The 22212-nt window shown below is 43.1% G+C and overlaps 4 protein-coding genes across 5 annotated transcripts; all 4 read right to left on the bottom strand.

Annotated features, from left to right (window-relative positions):
- Nucleotides 1-69: 69 nt before the first annotated feature.
- On the bottom strand, nucleotides 70-2707 carry LOC108899135 (protocadherin alpha-C2-like). The gene has a single exon (XM_018699416.2). It carries the CDS (start codon nucleotides 2479-2481, stop codon nucleotides 70-72), a length of 2412 nt encoding a protein of 803 aa, XP_018554932.2. The 5' UTR covers nucleotides 2482-2707.
- Nucleotides 2708-2975: 268 nt separating this feature from the next.
- LOC108899136 (protocadherin alpha-C2-like) lies at nucleotides 2976-5621 on the bottom strand. Its single transcript, XM_018699417.2, has one exon. The coding sequence runs from the start codon at nucleotides 5394-5396 to the stop codon at nucleotides 2976-2978; it is 2421 nt and encodes an 806-aa protein (XP_018554933.1). The 5' UTR covers nucleotides 5397-5621.
- A 233-nt stretch (nucleotides 5622-5854) lies between these two features.
- pcdhb (protocadherin b) lies at nucleotides 5855-8512 on the bottom strand. The gene has a single exon (XM_018699430.2). It carries the CDS (start codon nucleotides 8246-8248, stop codon nucleotides 5855-5857), a length of 2394 nt encoding a protein of 797 aa, XP_018554946.1. The 5' UTR covers nucleotides 8249-8512.
- Nucleotides 8513-13563: 5051 nt separating this feature from the next.
- si:ch73-233f7.1 (uncharacterized protein LOC100537710 homolog) lies at nucleotides 13564-20570 on the bottom strand. 2 transcript variants are annotated; one of them, XM_018699634.2, is made up of 5 exons: nucleotides 17893-20570; nucleotides 17689-17802; nucleotides 15060-15118; nucleotides 14768-14895; nucleotides 13564-14427 (listed from the first exon to the last, which is right to left on the bottom strand). In XM_018699634.2, the coding sequence occupies exons 1-5, from the start codon at nucleotides 20209-20211 to the stop codon at nucleotides 14123-14125; spliced, it is 2925 nt and encodes a 974-aa protein (XP_018555150.1). In that variant the 5' UTR covers nucleotides 20212-20570; the 3' UTR covers nucleotides 13564-14122. The 2 variants fall into 2 exon arrangements, with proteins under 2 accessions (XP_018555150.1, XP_018555149.1); XM_018699633.2 differs by having other exon boundaries at nucleotides 17689-20570.
- Nucleotides 20571-22212: the final 1642 nt, after the last annotated feature.

Here is a 22212-nt window from a genome sequence, read left to right as displayed (position 1 = left end):
CTTACATATTTCTGAATTATAACACAAAATATGCCTACATGTTGATAAATGTTAACACAAATGTGTGTATTAGATTCCTACCTGCAGAGTGGAAGCTGCTGAGTCACTAGTCTCTGTCAGTCCTGTTCCTCTTGGTATACTGGACACGATGTATCTGGAGCCCTTTGGCAGAGGCTGTCTGACTACCAGTTTTCCTTTCCTGGTCTCTGCTAGAAACAGACTGTACCAGTAGGCATCGTTGGAGACCAGAGTGGAATCCGCGATGGTGGAGTTCCTCTCACTGATCACACTGTTCCTGCACTGGGGAGCCGCTTTGCTGGGTTTGGGTTTCTGACACTTGAGCACGATGGTGACCAATATGGTGATCAGCAGGAGAAATGACACAGAGCCCAGACCAATCACTAAATACAGGTTTAGGTCTGAGAAGATGTCGTACTCTAGAGGCACCTCAGTCATGTCAGAGTAGGCCTTAACGGCAGTCTCCACTGTGCTCACCTTGATGGTGACTGTAGCAGAGAGAGCAGGCTCCCCGTTGTCCTTGGCAACAACAACCAGTCTCTGGTGGCGTGGATCTCTGTAACTGAACATCCTCATAGTCCGGATCTCTCCGTTGTATTGGTCCAGACTGAACAAGGTGGCGTCAGTCACCTGTAGAAACTGGTAGGTAATCCGAGAGTTGTGCACCGAGTCTGTGTCTAAGGCTATCACCTTGGAAACCAGAGAGCCTTTATCGGTGGATCTGGGGATCTTTTCCTCCACCACCGAGCCGTGCGCGCGCCATGGAGAGACAATAACCGGAGCGTTGTCGTTCTGGTCTACAATAATGATGTGGACGGTCACGTTACTGCTGAGTGGAGGTGAACCAGAGTCTCTGGCCTCGATGTGGAAAAGAAACTCCTTCTCGATCTCATAGTCAAAAGTTTTTAGTGCATAAAGATTACCGTTCTCTGGATTGATGGAAAACAGCATGGACATGGAGGTGTTGGCTATCTCCTTCTCTAGGATGAAATAAACTAGATACTGGTTTTCATGGAGGTCAGGGTCAAAGGCTGTGAGTGAACTGAGCAAGGCCCCAGGTGCGTTATTCTCCATTACACGTATAGTATAAAATGACTGAGGGAACTGTGGAACATTGTCATTAACATCCAGCAGCTCTAACGTCATAGTCTCATTGTCAGATAAAGGAGGAGAACCTCTGTCTGTAACAGTGAAAGTGATGTCATATTCTGGAACCTTCTCACGGTCTAATGGCTCTGACACCACTAATTCATAATAGTTATCAGAGGATTCTCTCAGTTTGAAAGGCATATTATCTGGAATATGAAGATCAACCACTCCATTATCACCTGAGTCTTTATCACTGACACTGACTACAGCTATCACTGTGTCTAATTCTATGTTTTCATTGACTGGACTCTGAAATGACTTAATAGATATTTCTGGATGGTTGTCATTCATGTCTTCAACCACAATCTTTATGGTACATTGTCCTGATAAACTGTTGGCTCCATGGTCAGTTGCTATAACTTCCATATCATAAATTCTGAAATCCTCATAGTTTAGCATTCCCTTGACAGTAATTTCCCCAGAGGAAGGATTCAGATTAAATGTTTCTTGTGTTTTCTCTGATGTATACAAACTGTATGAATAAGTTATATCAGCATTTGACCCCTCATCTAGGTCTGTTGCATTGAGATGAATAACAAGACTTCCTATGGGGGAATTTTCCATTATTTTAACATTATAGATCGCTTTTTCAAATGTAGGAGCGTTATCATTAGTGTCTAAAACACGGACAATAACACTGGCAGTACCAGAACGAGCAGGTGTGCCTCCATCTACAGCTGTGAGAATTAAATTATGAACAGCCTGCTGCTCCCGATCTAGGGACTTTGTCAAGATCAATTCAGCAAATTTCGAACCATCTCGTCCTGTCTGAACTTCAATATTAAAATGTCCACTTTCACTCAGATGGTATGTTTTCACTGAATTGCTTCCAACATCAGGATCAACAGCATTACTGAGAGAGAATCTCTCTCCTTTTGGTGTCGCTTCAGATATGTCTAAATGTATGACGTCTCTTCGAAATTGTGGGGCGTTGTCGTTCATATCCAGAATTTCTACTTCGATGTTAAAAATTCGTACTGGGTTTTCTAGAATTATCTCTAATTTTAGATAACAAATTGACTTTGTGTTGCAGATGTATTCTCTGTCAATCTTCTCAACAATGTACAGCTCACCGGTTTCTTTGTTCACATCCAGATATTTCTTATTTGCGACTATGTCAAGTCGCATCTTCCTCTGATTCAGTGTTTTAACATCCAGGCTGAGATCAGTAGCAAGGTTCGCGACGACTGATCCTTCTTTCATTTCCTCGGGTATTGAATAATGAGTCACTGATGTCGATATGTTACGAACGAAGCAAAAAAGAATAAAGAGCGCGTACCTTTTGCAAGACTCCATTATTCCAACTGACCCCATTGTTTTTGTGGATTCGCCGCAATTCAAATGATACAATGTAATGTTCCTGTCACATCGAATATTGCTCTAATGGTCAGTTTCCCAAGCATGTTCACACAATTTTAATCCCGAGGATTTTTCGGCGTTTAAATGGGCAAACGTCTTTTCCGGAACGGCGTTTGAACGCCACGGAGCTGTCCGGTTGTTTCACGATCTGCCGTAATATCAAGGACTCGGTGTCACGGCGTTCAAGGGCTGGCATTTTTTTAACAAAACAGCGCCACCCTTTAGGGTTTTAAGAACTATTGTGGCTAATTTAACACCATGACCATGACTTGTCGTGTATTAATATCAAGGTGAGTTTAAACTGAATATTGCTGACAAGAATTATCATATTTGACGACAGGCTTTGTGATTTTAACTGATGAAGCTTAATTTGATTTTTTTTTTTTTTTTAGCGTTTTAAAAAACGAAATATGACTTAAAGTTGATAAATGTAAACACAAATGTGTGTATTAGATTCCTACCTGCAGAGTAGAAGCTGCTGAGTCACTAGTCTCTGTCAGTCCTGTTCCTCTTGGTATACTGGACACGATGTATCTGGAGCCCTTTGGCAGAGGCTGTCTGACCACCAGTTTTCCTTTCCTGGTCTCTGCTAGAAACAGACTGTACCAGTAGGCATCGTTGGAGACCAGAGTGGAATCTGCGATGGTGGAGTTCCTCTCACTGATCACACTGTTCCTGCACTGAGGAGCCGCTTTGTTGGGTTTGGGTTTCTGACACTTGAGCACGATGGTGACCAATATGGTGATAAGCAGGAGAAATGAAACTGAGCCCAGACCAATCACCAAATACAGGTTTAGGTCTGAGAAGATGTCGTACTCTAGAGGCACCTCAGTCATGTCAGAGTAGGCCTTAACAGCAGTCTCCACTGTGCTCACCTTGATGGTGACTGTAGCAGAGAGAGCAGGCTCCCCGTTGTCCTTGGCAACAACAACCAGTCTCTGGTGGCGTGGATCTCTGTAACTGAACATCCTCATAGTCCGGATCTCTCCGTTGTATTGATCCAGACTGAACAAGGTGGCGTCAGTCACCTGTAGAAACTGGTAGGTAATCCGAGAGTTGTGCACCGAGTCTGTGTCTAAGGCTATCACCTTGGAAACCAGAGAGCCTTTATCGGTGGATCTGGGGATCTTTTCCTCCACCACCGAGCCGTGCGCGCGCCACGGAGAGACAATAACCGGAGCGTTGTCGTTCTGGTCCACAATAATGATGTGGACGGTCACGTTACTGCTGAGTGGAGGAGAGCCAGAGTCTCTGGCCTCGATGTGGAAAAGAAACTCCTTCTCGATCTCATAGTCAAAAGTTTTTAGTGCGTAAAGATTACCGTTCTCTGGATTGATGGAGAACAGCATGGACATGGAGGTGTTGGCTATCTCCTTCTCTAGAATGAAATAAACTAGATACTGGTTTTCATGGAGGTCAGGGTCAAAGGCAGTGAGTGAACTGAGCAAAGCCCCAGGTGCGTTATTCTCCATGACACGTATAGTATAAAATGACTGAGGGAACTGTGGAACATTGTCATTAACATCCAGCAGCTCTAACGTCATAGTCTCATTGTCAGATAAAGGAGGAGAACCTCTGTCTGTAACAGTGAAAGTGATGTCATATTCTGGAACCTTCTCACGGTCTAATGGCTCTGACACCACTAATTCATAATAGTTATCAGAGGATTCTCTCAGTTTGAAAGGCATATTATCTGGAATATGAAGATCAACCACTCCATTGTCACCTGAGTCTTTATCAGTGACACTGACTACAGCTATCACTGTGTCTAATTCTATGTTTTCATTGACTGGACTCTGAAAAGATTTAATAGATATTTCTGGATGGTTGTCATTCATGTCTTCAACCACAATCTTTATGGTACATTGTCCTGATAAACTGTTGGCTCCATGGTCAGTTGCTATAACTTCCATATCATAAATTCTGAAATCCTCATAGTTTAGCATTCCCTTGACAGTAATTTCTCCAGAGGAAGGATTCAGATTAAAAGTTTCTTGTGTTTTCTCTGATGTATATAAACTATATGAGTAAGTTATATCAGCATTTGACCCCTCATCTATGTCTGTTGCATTGAAATGAATAACAAGACTTCCTATAGGAGAATTTTCCATTACTTTAACATTATAGATCGTTTTGTCAAATGCAGGAGCGTTGTCATTAGTGTCCAAAACATGAACAATAACACTGGCAGTACCAGAACGAGCAGGTGTGCCTCCGTCTACAGCTGTGAGTATTAAATTATGAACAGCCTGCTGCTCCCGATCTAAAGCCTTTGTTAAGATCAAATCAGCAAATTTCGTCCCTTCTCTTCCAGTTTGAACTTCAATATTGAAATAGTCACTTTCACTCAGATGATATGTGTTTACTGAATTGCTTCCGATATCAGGATCAACAGCATTACTGAGAGAGAATCTCTCTCCTTTTGGTGTCGCTTCAGATATGTCTAAATGTATGGCGTCTCTTCGAAATTGTGGGGCGTTGTCGTTCATATCCAGAATTTCTACTTCTATGTTAAAGATGCGTAATGGGTTTTCCAGTATTACCTCCAGTCTGACATAGCAAGCTAATTTTGTGTTGCAAATATATTCTCTGTCAATCTTCTCCACAATGTACAGCTCTCCAGTCTCTTTGTTCACATCCAGATATTTCTTGTTTGCAATGATGTCAAGACGCATCTTCCTCTGATTCAGTGTTTTAACATCCAGGCTGAGATCAGTAGCAAGGTTCGCGACGACTGATCCTTCTTTCATTTCCTCGGGTATTGAATAATGAGTCACTGAGCTTGATATGTTACGAACGTAAGAAAAAAGAATAAGAACAACGAGCACCACATACCTTTTGCAAGAGTCCATTGTTACAAAGGGCCGCATTGTTGTGTGCGTCTTTACTGTAGTTCAATCTCTATAATGCAGATTTCCAGTAATACTGAATTTTACTGTTGTGGCCCTGAACCCAAACATATTCAAGCATTTCTGATCCCGAGGATAAATCAGCACCAGAGAGGACGAGCGTGTTTTCGGCGCGGCGTTTCAGCACCATGGAGCTGTCCGATTGATTCACGAGCTGCTGTAATCTCAAGCACTGACTGTCATGGCGTTCATGAGCTGACATTTTACTAACAAAACAGCGCCACCCTTTGGATTTTGCAAGAGTACTGTGGCTAGTTTAACATGATGACCTTAATAATTCGTGTATTACTATCAATGTGAGTTTAAATTGAGACCCTTGGCCCTTGTGACTTTAACTGATAAACTTCATTGTTTTTTTAATATGAAACTTGAAGCGGAATATAACTCATTATTGTTGAATGTAAATACAAATATGTGTATTAAATTCTTACCTGCAGAGTGGAAGCTGCTGAGTCACTAGTCTCTGTCAGTCCTGTTCCTCTTGGTATACTGGACACGATGTATCTGGAGCCCTTTGGCAGAGGCTGTCTGACTACCAGTTTTCCTTTCCTAGTCTCTGCTAGAAACAGACTGTACCAGTAGGCATCGTTGGAGACCAGAGTGGAATCTGCGATGGTGGAGTTCCTCTCACTGATCACACTGTTCCTGCACTGAGGAGCCGCTTTGCTGGGTTTGGGTTTCTGACACTTGAGCACGATGGTGACCAATATGGTGATCAGCAGGAGAAATGACACAGAGCCCAGACCAATCACCAAATACAGGTTTAGGTCTGAGAAGATGTCGTACTCTAGAGGCACCTCAGTCATGTCAGAGTAGGCCTTAACAGCAGTCTCCACTGTGCTCACCTTGATGGTGACTGTAGCAGAGAGAGCAGGCTCCCCGTTGTCCTTGGCAACAACAACCAGTCTCTGGTAACGTGGATCTCTGTAACTGAACATCCTCATAGTCCGGATCTCTCCGTTGTATTGGTCCAGACTGAACAAGGTGGCGTCAGTCACCTGTAGAAACTGGTAGGTAATCCGAGAGTTGTGCACCGAGTCTGTGTCTAAGGCTATCACCTTGGAAACCAGAGAGCCTTTATCGGTGGATCTGGGGATCATTTCCTCCACCATTGAGCCATGCGCGCGCCACGGAGAGACAATAACCGGGGCGTTGTCGTTCTGGTCCACAATAATGACGTGGACGGTCACGTTACTGCTGAGTGGAGGTGAACCAGAATCTCTGGCCTCGATGTGGAAAAGAAACTCCTTCTCGATCTCATAGTCAAAAGTTTTTAGTGCGTAAAGATTACCGTTCTCTGGATTGATGGAGAACAGCATGGACATGGAGGTGTTGGCTATCTCCTTCTCTAGAATGAAATAAACTAGATACTGGTTTTCATGGAGGTCAGGGTCAAAGGCTGTGAGTGAACTGAGCAAAGCCCCAGGTGCGTTATTTTCCATTACACGTATAGTATAAAATGACTGAGGGAACTGTGGCGCGTTGTCATTGACATCCAGGAGATGCAAAGTTATCGTCTCATTATCAGATAAAGGCGGTGTTCCTGCATCTGTCACAACCAGTGTGATGTCATATTCAGGTACCGATTCACGATCCAAAGGCTCAGACACTATCAGTTTATAATGCGTGGGTGTTTCTGATGACTTGTTAAGAATGAAAGGCATGGCGGGAGGTATAGATAAGCTTACTTTTCCATTATCACCAGTGTCTCTGTCACTTACGCCTATCAGAGCAATAACACTTCCTACTGGGATGTTCTCATCCACTGTGTTTTTAACTGACTGTATTGTGATGTCTGGATAATTGTCATTCATATCAGTCACGTGAACGACTACTTTACACTGGCCCAGTAAAGGATGTGGCCCTTTGTCTCTGGCCTCAATGTGCATCTCATAAAACGTCATATCTTCATAGTCGATAGTGCCCTTCACAGTTATCTCTCCTGTGTTCGGGTTTAGTGCAAAGACATCTTGTGTTTTTTCAGACGTATAAAGGGTGAATGAATACACAATCTCTGAGTTCATACCCTCGTCAAGGTCTGTAGCGTTAAGCCTCATCACTAAGGTTCCGATCGGGGAATTTTCTGTCATGTTAGTTGTGTAAGTCTGCTTGTCAAACCGGGGAGGATTGTCGTTTGTATCCTGTACTCTAACAATAATATTGGCAGTGCCGGAGCGCACAGGGACCCCGCCGTCCACAGCAGTCAGTATCAGATTATGAACAGCATTCTCCTCTCTATCTAAAGATTTGGTCAACACCAAATCCACATATTGAGTTCCATCACTGCCCGTCTGAATTTCGATGGTGAAATGTTCACTGTTACTGAGTTTGTATGTTTTGATTGTATTTATGCCAACATCTGGATCCACAGCGTTAGGCAGGGAGAATCTCTCTCCTGGTGTTGCCGATTCTGAAACGTCGAGCTCTACCCTGTCTCGTCGAAAATGTGGAGCGTTATCATTTATGTCTGTTATTCCAAGTTCAATGTTGAAGATACGTAAGGGGCTTTCTATGATAACATCAAGCTTTAGAAAACAGGATGTAGGTTTCGCAGGACAAAGATATTCCCTGTCCATCCTTTCCACGATATACAGCTCCCCCGTCTTTTTGTTAAAGTCTAGATACTTTTTGTTAGTGAAAATGTCAAGTTTTACCTCTCGTTGTGCCAAACCTCCAGGTTCAAGTCCCAAATCCGCAACGAGATTAGCCACAACAGAGCCCCTCTCCATCTCCTCGGCTATGGAGTACCGTGTCACAGACAAAGCACTGGGCCATACTGCACACAAGACAAAGACAGTGCCCCAAAAATTCATCCTTTCATCTGCAGGGAAAAATAATCCAGCTTCTAAAAATATTTGTTGTTTATGTTTTTTTCTGGATCTGACAAAATATCTTAGGGTCCATTTGTTAATTTAAAAATAAAACGCATAAAACCCAGAGAGCTGTGTCCTGCACAGTTTACAAATGGGTGTGTCATGACTTCAGGGAGAGAGATGAGTTATGCTTTAGTGGTCAACAGCGACACCATGTGACAGATACTGCACACATGGACTGTTTAGTATCAGCGTAGTTGGCCATGAGCTGACAGTGACATGTAGCAGGATTCACTTATTCACTATTTTTGAATTTTCTTGTGTAAAAGATTTTTAGTTTTCTCTCATGAACAGGTTCATTTTAAATGCATGATAAAACTGATCCTTTTCAGTAAAAGTGCAATGTGCTTCCTAATCACAATGTATTTTGCATAAGTTCACCACATTGGTTTACAGGTTGATGAAAAGTGATTAGATTAGTGTCAGGGAAACTGATTAGCATTTTAGGTACTTGAAAAACACAAAAATCATGTGTCTGTCATTTGTGACACACATTTTGTTCTTGGGACAAACCGGCCTTTGTTTTAATATAATATATTATAATCTCCTCCCTGGTATCATTTCAGATGATCTGCTGATGCTGCAGTCACTCGATACCAATATGCTGTTGCCTGTCCCTAACTGGCAGACTGCTTGGATCTTACAAAGTGCTTCCTAGTGCAGATATATGGGAAAAATCAGGAAGGTTCATTTAATGTCTTCAAACCGTAGTTGAGCACTAAGATATTTGTTGCACTGTAGTTGCAGTGTGTATTAAGCGTGTTTTTGGTGCCATTTTTCACCATAGTTAGAATTATAGGTTGGTCTCTGTGGATAGAATATTGCACCAGGATGGCATCCCACTTTTGTGTATGTATAGAGGTTTCTTCTATGTAGCAGTGTGTATGTCTTTTAGAGGTAACTCGCTCCCTGTCAGGTATCCAAGGATGTGATGCATGTGAAATGGTTACACAGAGTGTTGATGCTTAGGTTGCATGTTTAAATGTGATTGGAATTAGGGAGACCAAAGGACATTCTTGACTCTACATGAATTTCAGTCATACAGAATAGTTCAAAGACATGCAGGTAAGGTGAACTGGCCACTCTAAACTGCCCTTAGCTGTGTCCGTCAATGTGTGTTGGTTCTGTTATAGACTCGCAGCTTGTTCATGGGTTTACTCCACCTCTTTGCCACTTCCTGCTGTTAATTCAAAACATTTTAATTTATATTGTGACTAATTATAGTAATGGGTAAAATGTACATTAAGAATAGTGCCCTGCTTGTTGTGATTTTTCATACCAGCTTTTTGTACTTGCATTTACACACACACACACACACACACACACACACACACACACACACACACACATACACACATATATATACACACATATATATATACATAAAACAGAGGAGCCACAGGAAATTAAAAGTAATAATGGTTTCTGGCCAGTTGTTTTTTAATCCATCTGGAGCCAACATAGGCTACAAAAAAATATTACAGTATAAAATGGATAATGAGTTTGAAATAAAGTTGTTTTTCCCCCAGTGTATATGACATGTTCATCAGGAGCCAAACTATAGCATTTTGTCGGGTATCAGCACAGCCTTATAAGTATAATTGATATGAAATTGTCATTTTGGCAAACAAATCTCACTCAGTCTCAAAAGTCTACAGTGCTATATATCACTCAAGCCAATTAAACCTCCCACTCCCAGTCCAATGGCAGCTTTATACACTGAGTCAGTGAAAACCACCTGTTCAGTGCAAATGAAATTCACTTCAAGCTATTAATTTTGAGCTTTGTGGCAACTTGCAGTGTGATGAGTGAGTTGATCATGTAATCATAGCTATATAATTAAAATGCCTGAAGATACCACTCATAGCCCATCTTGCCAGAAATATTATATGTGCATCTTAGTTGTGGAAAAGCCTAGTTTAAAGCTTAGAATGTGTTGACACAAATTGGAAAATGTATTCCTCTAAGTAACTATATAAGCAATTGTTGCACAGACTAGTTTTTCAGATTACTTTTGAGGATATATCAACATTTACACCCCGCTGTGGCCTGCCTGCCTTCAGACCACCATGTATACTCTTAAGGTGGAAAGGATCGTGTACAGATTGCACCTGTTAGAGTAACTCCCCTCTGTTACACAGAGCGGTCTGAAATGTAGAGTACAAGACCTACATAAAATACAATTACCTCATAATTGTCCTTAAAAATACTTTCCATCAGTGGCTGTATGTCAGGCCACAGTGCTGACGTCATGTATGATTCTGACTTTAACCCTGCTGTGGTCACATTATTCATCTCTACATAGCTAAGTTTAAGAGAGTTTCCCTGCTGCTTGTTATCTTTCATATTAGCTTTTATTTCTTGTTTTTTCCCAGGGTGCTATTCAGATCTCTCTGGCCCATGTTTGCTGTTTTGGTTTCTAGGACATGCTGAAGATCCTAGTCAGATAGCCTGGTTATTTTACTGTGACAAACTCCAGACAGATGTTTGTTACATTATGAGCCAGAACACAGGCTTACATATTTAGATCTTGTTTTGACAAAATTCTCTTGCTTCATGACTCAGAACTTGGAAATTGAGTTTTACCTACCTGGAAGTTATTGATAGTATTGAGAGAAAAGTACAATCAGTATTTATGAGCATAAAGTTAAATATTTACTGAAATCATACTCAGTAATTGTCATTAAGATACACTGATTAACAATTATGACTGAACTGCTTTAGAAATTGCCCCTTTATTTTGGCGTGTATCATTTTTCAACAACACTCACAGTCACTGTTATCACATAGCCACAGTGGTCATTAATTACACTGTTAGCAGAACCTGGGACCTTAGCTCTAATGTTTTTATGTCTTTAAAACACTTCAATAGCTGTGCTGTTACTCTAAGATTATTAATCTAAATACTCTTGTTCACCATGAACACAAACATTTAGCACCACACCTATAGCTTGCTAAAAGACAGTATGTCAGGCATAATTGGAAAAAATGCATCTAAATACTCCCCATCCACCCTCCCCCACACACTCACAGACATGCATACGTGCATGTCATGCATATGGCAAGAGCAAAACAGACACACACCTTATCTGGATTTGCATTTTCTCAGTATGATGTAAATCTATCTAAATGTTTCTAGATTTGTCTGTTCTTTTTTCATACAGAAAAGTAAGATCAGAAACAGCCTTCATTTGATCATTAACAACCAGTCTTACTAATGATATGCTAATTTCTGTTGCTTTAGTCTATGTGTATTTGTCTCAAGTAGAAATAGAACTTAATTAGTTCCTCTGCTCCTCCTGCCTCCCCTCGCAATTGTTTCTCTCTCTCTTCATAGTAGTGTGTTCAGCCAATCTCCCTTTTTTTGTCTGACACTGTTCTGAGTTGCATCATTTTATCCTCCCAGCACCACAGTCCCTGATTTTTCTATAAAATGAATCTACTCTTCTAACTCTCTTTGTTTGATGTGGAACGATTCCTACTCAATGCTGCCATCTGCTGGAGAAATCTGTGTTTAAAGACGGTGCAAATGCTCCTCAAAGGTACATTTACTGAGCTCCAAGCCATAGTAGGATGTAACCAAGTACATTTATCTAAGTACTTTACTTAAGCAGATAGAAACACAGGCTCTCTATACTTCTGATCCACAACATATCAGGATGAAATATTGTGCTTTTTACTTACTTACTATTAACTTCATCACAACCAGCTGCAACATTCAGATCATCTTGCACATCAATGCATCAGTAATTCAGTTATATTATATACTATAGTAAAACACTCCAAGGGGCCATAGTTTTAGTTTTGATACTTTATCAATGTACATAGCTGTTACTTTAATATTTTTAAGATAAGATAAAATAATACTTTATTAGTCCCACAGCAGGAAAATTCGCATTGTTGAAGTAGCAGCAAACAGAGATAGCAAAATAGAAAAAGGCATCAGTAAGGAAACAATAGATACTAGTAAATACAAAACAAGATATAATCAAGACGATATATGAAAAATTATAAACAATGTACACAGGACTATATACACAGTAAGAAATAGGATTGAATACAGATATTTTATGTAAGTCGAATTCATGCATGACCATTGTAACAGAGTTGGTGTTGGTTTGATTGTTTTTAATGAATATATTGTGCCTCCAGAGCAATAAATCCAACATACTGCGCCACTGTTCATTAAGTAACGTCAGATGCGCCCTCTGGTGGACAACTGGCGAAATTACAGCTGGTTGGAAAAGAACCACAGGTCAAACACATTTCAGCACCATGGCGATGGACAGCTCCCAGTGCGAATGACAAACATGGTTAAATGATGTGAAGTGACACAGCTTCATCTGTGTTCAGTGTCATATTCTTGAAAAGGAAGAGACTGCGATATTTTCAACTTCTCTAGAATGTAATTTTAGCAGTCATAACACAATAATGTCACTACACTATTTCCCCAACCGCTTGGGTTTTAACTTTACAGTTGTTCTTGAGTCAGAGAAAGTAAGAAAAATCCTACACATCTATGTTAGGAATAGATCCCTCAGTCATCTGAAAATAAGCTGACCTAAATACGCCTGCCCCTTCAGCCGTCCCTATGGATCACCTTACAGCAGAGAAGGTTAGCCTCCATGTTCTCTGTGGACACCCGTTTCCTTATTAACCGAATTATTTTAAATCTGAACCATACAACGACCTAATTACGCTGCTCATTTCTGGCCAGTGGCCAGCTCTCATCTGTTGATGATAGGAACTAATTCCCTGAGAAGTAAGACGTAAAAGGGCACAGAGAGAGAAGCCACAGGCCTCCTCGCTCACGTCCAGGTGTGGCATTTGGAACTGAGGCCCCCGCTTCCCCTGACGCTTGTATTCGTGTTGGTGGTCTTAATTAAAGTGATATTTCGAGAGAGGAGGTTCTGTTTGTTCAGTTAATGAACCCCACTATTCTCTGCGGGCAAATGGAAATGCAAGCACTCCAATTAGCATATGTTAGCATTTTACTCTGTTTATTCCTCACTGTGGAAAACAGCTTACCAAGGCGAAAAGCTTTCCACCCTTGTAAGAGTAGCTGTGGAACTTTTTCACCCCAAAATAATTGACTCAAGCTAATTAAACATAGATCTAGGAAACTTACATCTAAATGCTTTGTGCATGTAGATCGACTGAGGCCGTGTTTGCGCGCGCGCGATGGATTAGGTCTTGAGTTTTATTAATTACAGCAGACCAATCATGCTCATTCAAGAGACATAAGAAAGACCATGTGAAAAAAATACTTTATTTTCATAAATGTATACAGTACATGTACGGGGTAAATTCCCCGTCTTTACAGTTGTCTGCGTCCTGTTGCAGCTTGCATATACATTATCATACTATTTGTCATATTCACACAAGCTCTGTTAGCAAACAAACATACAAAAAGAAAAAAAATCATGTTTTTTTTCCTTTCATAAAACCTAAAAATGTAAATTCATACGGATGTGCAAAATTATTGTCCACTAATGCTTTTCAAAACATTTTGGATGTAACTGCTGCTCCAGTTTGATTGTCTAAATAATAATAATAATAATAATAATAATAATAATAATAATAATAGGCAGACACATACATTGACCATGTCGCAGTGACTTGTCATATAAATAGTCATCAGACTTTTCCCTTCAGCGTTTTAGCTAAATGGATTGTTCATTATTTCTCTGTATTTTCATACCACCTGTAAATCATATATATGTTCATTAATTTATGCACTGAATGGTCTCTTCCTCCGTATTCCCTTGAGGTTATCCATCAGTTTCATAATCCATTCAGACAGTCATTTAAAAGTCAGTCGTTGTACAAGTCATTATTTATAATCGCAGCCTCTCCCTGGGGGGACATCTGAAGGCGTCGCTTCTTGCCAAAGGTGGAGAAGGAGTTGTGGACGTCCAGCTCGCTTCGCTGTGCAGCGGGCCTCAGGGTGCAAAAACCCGATGGTGTCCCCGGGATGTACACATTGTGGTGGTAGTCAGGGGGTGGGTGAGGGTGAGGGTGGGAGGGGATCGATGGCTGCTGCTGCTGGGGAGGAGGTGTACACCGAGGAGTCCAGGGACGAGAGGGGACACCACTGGTTGAAGGAGACATCTTATATTCTGTAGTAAAACAAGGAGTGGAGGAGCAGCTACTAAATTATATAATATTGACTTACTGCTTTAACTCTTTCATTTTCTAAAACAGAGTTTAGTGCTATTGTAGTCAGGGCAGTAATGATGCAGAGTATAACCAATCTCATGTTGGTGGTAGTAAAGACAAACTGAGACTGTACCAACAAACCAATGAAAGGAAGAACAAAGGAAAACAAGAAGTCATTATATAAAGGCAGTGTTATTTACTGTATTTGTGTCTGGGGTTACTGTACATACATATACAACCCTCAGTGTGTGTGGTCTTGCTGAAAGCTGTTTGTGCTGTGCTGTGTTTGGCTTGTCCTACCTTTCATGCCTCTCATGTGAGTGCCCCAGGTCCAGTACTGTCCAGGTGCCATGGAGGTGACGTAGTTTTCTGGGTCTGCATGCATGGCCTTACGCATAAGGGTGCCGTCCATGTTGATAGAGTTGTAACTACAAACAAGATGCCAGCACACTTAAATCAATTTAATCAATTCAATATCTGTATCCAGTTTAACAGGAGAGAATTATCCTTAAACACAAAGTAATATTGATAAAAATGTAAGGGTGCTTTACATTAGGTTGACAGCATGCAAAGGTCAAAGGTCAAACGTTACCTTTTAATGGAGGAGTTCTGATTTTTTGTGAGAGTCCAGTCTGTGTTTGGCTGCTTCAGCTGCAGAGAAAGAGCACAACAGAATTCAATCTCAACTTAATAAAAAATTCCGCATCATATAAATGCTCATGCCTATTTTAAGAAATTCCTCTTCAAAAAGAAATTTCAATCAAACTGGTTTTGATTTTTTTTTTTTTTTTCAACTTTGTCTGTTGATTCTGCCCTCTTGAATCAGTAGAGGTCAGTGCTAATTGACATGAGAAGCGGTCTATCACTGTGTTTGTCCTGAAATGGAGACATGACTGTTTTCAGATGGATCGTGGCTGCCGCCCTGTGGATGTTTGGCAGAATAGATTGTTTTTTGAAAGCAGAGGTGCTGTTGCCTTCAGCTACGACTCGCCTGTCACTTAGTTTTGCTTTTATCCTCTGTGGCGCAGCGGGAGGGGTGAAGGAGAGCACCCGAGTGATATTTATTCCGGGTCTGAGTCTCATAGTATGGATTCCACGCTCTATTAATTCACTTAAAGTTGTTAACAAGGAGAATGCGACGTAAGCGTATTATTAGAATCGGTATTCAAAATACACTACTCGCCAGCTACGCACAAAACCAATTAGAACCCCACCGGGATGAAACGAAACATGATTTTAATCTTCAAAGGAAACCGTGCCAGGGAGGAAATTAAGAAAATTACACACGTCATTGTTTTGTGGATTTTATGCATCATTTTACATTAATATTTGCCTGATGCTCCTCGAGCAAGGTTTTTAATTAAAAGTCTCACAGAGAGCCTTGGAAAGTTTGCGGTCCTTGCAGCTGTAGCTATATGCACAGCCTCAGCACGCATATACACCGTGGCACTTACACACGTGCACGCACCTGTCCTGCGTGTTTTTACACGCTTGGATGTGTGTTTAATCTCTCTTTTCACCTTCAATTCGTCAACTTAAGCAGGCCTATGTACTTACTTTGTGTGACGCTCAGATACTTTCATTGTGATTTGTCTTTGAGATTTAATGTGTCACTGACGACCTCGCGACGACTCACGAGGGTATACGCCGAGGGACACCACCGGGTGAATTAGGGGAACCAATTAACGATAGGAAGGACACTTTCTCCTGAAGGAGCATAGCTGCAGGCAGAACAATCACCGTGACCTCGAAATCCCTCTTGTGGCCAGAGGTGTATGTGCCAGTGACCGAGCTGACATTTCTCAGTCTGCCTGGTGGAGTCTGGTATCAAGACTCTGAGTCTTTGTCCCTGCGCCTTTTGATGAAAACAGGCAGACGACAATGAGCAATACGCACACATTTACGGTCTGCTGCCCCGTCCATTAGAATTAGAAAACACTGATGTAGGCATCCAGCCTCCGTAAATTCCCTCTGTCCTTGTCTCCTTCCTCTCCCCTCCTTCTATTTCACCCCTCCTCTTCCCCCGTCCTTGCTCGACAAATACGAAGCCACATCTCTCTCTCTCTCCCTCTCCCTCTCTCTCCTTGTATCCAGAGGACAACGCCGGGGCCGATCTACAGGCGGCCCACGTCTCAGTCCAGCCATGTCCTTGCACCCCCTCCTTCTCCTTGCCCCCTCCCCTCTCGATGTCCTCCCCTGTCTCCCCAAAACCGGCCATTTGCCATTTTTCATCAATAATGGACAGCCCACCCCCCGCGAATACGCCACATTGTGTGTAGTATAATGGTTCAGCAGTGCTCGTGCCCTTGAGGCATAGTTAGTGAGGTTATCTGTCCTATATTGTTAGTTTGAGAACAAGAAGGCGTGTCGCAAACCCCGATTGATCGAACAACAATTGTCTGAACCCAAGGCAGATGTATTCAAAGAACTGCCATTCACCTTGTCCGTCTTGTATATAACCTTGACTTTTTCTTCAAACTCAGGTAGACGTGCTGGAAGCAGGTGTGTGTGTGTGTGGTGTGTGTGTGTGTGTGTGCTCCCTCACTGCATGAAAAGTATGGTGCAATAATAGCACTGGATGATGCAGACATATACAATCATACAATCTCCCAGGTCATAAGCTGTTATAATGAAGTTCATTAATTATTATTAAAAGCCAATTTTTCCCCACGTGTGAATCAAAAACGTGACGTGAAGACTCCTGGAAATGTCACCAAGACTGAACAGGGGAGTCAGCCTGAACTACATCTCCTTTTCCTCTCACACGGTAATTGATATCTCACTTCATCCCATACAGATGATAAGACACGGTATGCGCACAGCATATGCTCCTCGCAAGACAGAGCTTTACACTTTCATTAACATGTCAATTAAAATGTAATCTCACGTCATCTCATCTCATTTCCCGGGTGCAAAACATTACCATAGGCAGAACAATTATTGCCATAATTATAAAAGCAGTGGAGACGACATACTGTGTAACACACTTATTAGCAAAAGAGAGAATAGGGGCAAATCATGGCTTTGCTCAGGTTTTTTTTTTCGCTCAAGTTGAGTTAAAATCTGTCTGGTTTGCCTGATTTGACCTTCATGAGAGAATGTCACGGTCTAGATTCTTATCACATAGAAAACTGAGACGGAGTTTGCTGAGAGAAACAGGCAGGTTTTGGATGGAAAGCATAAGCTCTCGCATCTTATATTGTGCTCTGATTTCACTATACCTCATTGGGAGTAGTTGCACCGTTGTTCACAGATGCGCTCCGGCTTTGCGCGTTCCACGAGTTTTCTGCGCTCTTCGCCTCGTTGTTCCTCGGTGTGCTGCCGGGGCTGCACGGCTTCAAAAACATAAAGTCACTTTTGGCTGATTCGGGGGTCAGGCACACTTTATAACAATATGACTGAGAGAGACTGCTGTTTCCATTCACCTCCATGCAGTTCGTGGGCACTTTGGCGGCGGATGAAATCTGCAGGTTGAGGTTGGATTTTTTGAACACCTCCGGGGGCGGCTCGGGCTGAAACCCCCCGCAACAGCAGCAGGCGAACGGGGGCAGGTTGTACCCGCTGAGGGTCTCCCTGTCCTTGTAGCATTTCACTGCGGCCAGCACGATTATAGCCACCAGGAATATTAAAGATATCGTGCTCAGTGACACGATCAAGTAGAGAGCGAGGTTTGAGGGGGGTTGTGGGCTGAGTGTGAGGTCTCCGAAATCTGACAGCGACTCGGGCACGCTGTCTACCACTGTGAGGACAATGGAGACGGTGGCGGAGAGCGGTGGCTGCCCGTTGTCCTTGACTAATATTACCAGCCTTTGCCTTGTTGCGTCTTTTTCCACTAACCGGCGAATAGTCCTGATTTCGCCCGTGTACAGAGCCACACTGAACAGTCCCGGGTCTGTAGCCTGCAAGACCTGATAGGATAGCCTTGAGTTTTGCCCTGCGTCCGCGTCTAACGCTGTTATTTTGGTAACCAGATACCCAGCGTCTACTGACCGCGGAACCACCTCTGTGGCTACGGTGCCGTTTTTGGGCAACGGGGACACAATGACAGGTGCATTGTCGTTCTGGTCCAAGACAAAGACGTTGACTGTGACATTGCTGGCGAGAGGGGGGAAACCAGCGTCCTGCGCCTGGACCAGAATCTGAAAGTTTCTAAGTTGCTCATAATCAAAAGAGCGCAGTGCGTAGATGTTGCCGTTGTCAGAGTTGATGGAGACATAAGTGGACACGGGCATGCCCTGAATCTGACCCTCGAGAATAGAATAAGACAGATACGCGTTCTGGTTAGAATCGGGGTCGAACGCAGTTACTGAGCAAATGGAAGCGCCCGGGGCATTATTCTCGGTCACATAAACTGTGTATGAAGGTTGAGAGAACCGCGGGGGGTTGTCGTTAATGTCAGACACTTGGACGAGGATGGTTTTCCTGGTGGAGAGCGAAGGAGAGCCCAAGTCGCGGGCTGTGAGGGTGATGTTGTACTCGGACACCGCTTCCCTGTCCAGAAACTCGCTCGTCACCAGAGTATAATAGTTTTTAAATGATGAATGGAGCTGAAAGGGAACGTTGTTCGGAATTTGGCAGTCAACGTTCCCGTTCTCTCCCGAGTCCCGGTCCATGACGCTGATAACAGCTATCACAGTGCCCGGTGGCGCGTCTTCCTGGACAGGAGTGGACACCGATGTGAGGATGACTTCGGGCGCGTTGTCATTCACATCCAGGATGTCTACCAGTACTTTACTGTGCACTGCCACAGCCGAGGGTCCCCTGTCTTTTGCCTGCACATACAGCTCGTATACACTGGCTTTCTCATAGTCCACAATACCCTTCACTCGGATTTCACCCGTGTATGGATCCACGCTGAACAGTTCGCGCACCTTGAGTGGTGCGTGCCCGCTAAACGCGTAGGTCACCTCCCCGTTAGAGCCCTCATCCAGGTCTGTGGCGTTAAGCTTCAACACCAGCGTACCCCTCGGCGCGTTCTCCACTAGGCTCGCCCGGTAAACTGAGCGGTCAAACACGGGCACGTTATCGTTTGCGTCTAACACCGTTATAGTTATCAGTGCTGTCCCAGAGCGTTCCGGTGACCCCCCGTCAAAGGCTGTCAGAACCATTTCATGTTTTTTCTGCTGTTCTCGGTCCAGTGGGGTGTCCAACACGAGCTCAGCAAACTTGCTTCCATCATTGCGCGTCTGGATATTCAGTATGAAGTGCTCGTTTGAGCTTAGCTGGTAGGAGCGCAGAGAGTTGGTGCCCACGTCCTGGTCCTGTGCGCTCTCTAAGGGGAAACAGGAGCCGGGCGCAGCCGATTCTGTGATGTCAAGATTAAACTCACTCCACGGGAAACTGGGAGAGTTGTCATTCACATCTAAAATCTCTACTTCCACTCTATACAGTTCTAATGGGTTTTCAATAACCACTTGTAAGTGTAAAAAACAGCTCGGGCTTCGTTCACACAGCTCTTCTCTGTCTATCTTTTCGTTGACGAAGAGAATGCCATTCTCCAAGTTCACTTCTAAATACTGCTTATTTGCGCCGGAGACTATACGAAACCGACGGGCTGACAGCTTGGCTACATCCAAGCCCAGGTCTTCGGCGATGTTTCCCACAAAAGCTCCATGCTCCAGCTCTTCGGGAATGGAGTACCGAATTTGCGCAAGAACCAGGTCCACTACACACGCACACAGAAGCAGAGATATAACCAGCCCAGTCACCGGTACCCAACTGCCTCTGGAGAGTCTATGATCCATTTCAGCGGCGTGCGTAAAATCACTTCACCCAGACATCTTTCTCCTTATAAAGCGATTCAGCTGTGCAGCTGAAAAGTATAAGCGTAGAAGCAGAGCCTGTCCCGAGTTTTAAAAAAATCTCCAGATGTAAGTTTGTAACATCTATGTTTATGGATAACTTTACTGAGTAGTTAAGCTGAGGGAACGGGAGAAGAGTGAAAGCACCCCTCTCTCTCTCTCTCTCTCTCTCTCTCTCTCTCTCTCTCTCTCTCTCTCTCTCTCTCTCTCTCTCTCTCTGTTGTGCTCAAAGCGCAACACCGGTAGTGTGTGAACGGGGGAGGCTCGCGCTTTGATTTTCCAGTGTATTAGACACTCGGAGGAGCTGGTAGAGAGGCGTGTGTGTGTGTGTAAGAGAGAGAGAGAGAGGAGGCAGAGTGGGGGGGTGGAGGATGGAGGGGGTGGACGTAGCTTCTCGCAGCTCCGTATTGGAGGACGCCGACGCGAAGTGCGACTCTAATTACTCTAGACGTTTAACCCTTTCGTATCCTCGTGTCTGACCCATTAAAGAGACGAGAGGGCGTAAGTTTGACACCAGACGTCAGAGCCAGATTTGGATTAGGGGACAAATTGTGTTGTGGGTGTCGTTTTCTAGGCTGCATTTAACAGATGAGGATGGACAAGGATTTGTCTTGGTGACCACAGTGCCCTACAGGCCCAGGATGGCAGTGGTAGCTACCATTATTTTTACTTTGATTTATTATAACTCCCATTATAGCTTCAGAATAAAAGAATGAACTATCCTCCCGAGGTTCCACCATTACATGTTGCAATGCAGAAAACAAAAACACACTGGCCTATAAGCACTCTTTCTCTTCGCCTCAAATGGGCCAGTGGCCACAGCCAGTAGGCTCCTGGGATTCCATAATGCTTTTTAATGAGGGCCCTTTGAAGATGAATGCCCACATTGCAAAAACAGTCCCATTCATTAATCATCACACACGAAATTGGGTTTTACAAAAAGAATCTTTGATGGGTCAGGGCATTCAATTTTAATCAGTGTTTAAATGAGTGTGAGCGACATTTTGGAGCTTAAAATGACTGTATAGTGACAATCATGAGTGGGAGATACACTCATACAAATACGCATTACACGACTTTAATTCACTTAAGTAGGCCTGGACATGTATCAACACAATCAACATAAAAGCAATGTCATAAAGCCTTAATCACACTTGTATCTAATCAGGTATTATAGTTGGGATTAGATAAACATCACATAGGTGATGTGTTTACAGTTTGAGGGTAGCAGAAAGAGGCACGCATGAATGAATGCTGGGGGGTGTTTTCGAGGATTAAAATCTACACCATAAGTGACTTCAGTCGATCAAAGTACAACCACTGAGCACTGTAGTTTTTTTGTAGGACAAAGAGGACAACTCGAGCCTCTTTTGAGTGCGGAACATGTTTGTTCAGATCTAATCTTTTCCCTGTTAATCCTGGTCAGTTAGACAACCACTGAACCACAGAGAGAGTTGAGAGGGAAACTAAAGGATGCCTTTGTGAATTCGGGTTCGTCTCCACACAGACACGAGTGGCATCCTAATGTAAAACGGTGGCTTGAGATCTGAAAGTCTCTTCTTGGGACTGACGACACAGGCTTGGCCCCCGGGGCAGCGTTTGGGCTTGTTAGCTACCAAAAAAGAAGGAAGAAAACGAGAGGGAGATGAGAGAGAAAGAACAAAAAACAAATATTTCTGCTTCCCAGGGGCAATGGTTTCCTTGTACACATCATCGCTACATGTTTCTGTGAAACTGCCCCTAAACCTGACGACTGCATCCTCTGTCGAAAATTGTGTTGATGGTTGGTCCTCTGTGAGAATGATCGGGGGAAACCAAGCAACACTGATGTCTAATGTTGTTGTGATATTTTCACTTGGAAAAATCAAACGGGCCTAGTGGGAATACTACAGCTCGGAGACAGTGGTTGTTTCTGACATTTCTAAGCAGCCAAGAGAATAATAA

This window comes from Lates calcarifer, linkage group LG8, assembly GCF_001640805.2.
Source record: "Lates calcarifer isolate ASB-BC8 linkage group LG8, TLL_Latcal_v3, whole genome shotgun sequence".
Taxonomy (NCBI): Eukaryota; Metazoa; Chordata; class Actinopteri; family Centropomidae; genus Lates; species Lates calcarifer.
The sequence above is the reverse complement of the archived record's forward strand: the minus strand, read 5'-3'. Positions and strand labels throughout refer to the sequence as shown.

What these genes read in the sequence shown, in the direction of transcription:
- LOC108899135 (XM_018699416.2), bottom strand. Translation starts at nt 2,481, where the DNA reads ATGGGGTCAGTTGGAATAATGGAGTCTTGCAAAAGGTACGCGCTCTTT.
- LOC108899136 (XM_018699417.2), bottom strand. Translation starts at nt 5,396, where the DNA reads ATGCGGCCCTTTGTAACAATGGACTCTTGCAAAAGGTATGTGGTGCTC.
- pcdhb (XM_018699430.2), bottom strand. Translation starts at nt 8,248, where the DNA reads ATGAATTTTTGGGGCACTGTCTTTGTCTTGTGTGCAGTATGGCCCAGT.
- si:ch73-233f7.1 (XM_018699633.2), bottom strand. Translation starts at nt 20,211, where the DNA reads ATGGATCATAGACTCTCCAGAGGCAGTTGGGTACCGGTGACTGGGCTG. An exon ending in GTGCAACTACTCCCAATGAG is followed by an intron (nt 15,119 to 17,688) that starts GTATAGTGAAAT and finishes CTTTCTCTGCAG; the next exon opens with CTGAAGCAGCCAAACACAGA. An exon ending in TCACATGAGAGGCATGAAAG is followed by an intron (nt 14,428 to 14,767) that starts GTAGGACAAGCC and finishes GTTTTACTACAG; the next exon opens with AATATAAGATGTCTCCTTCA.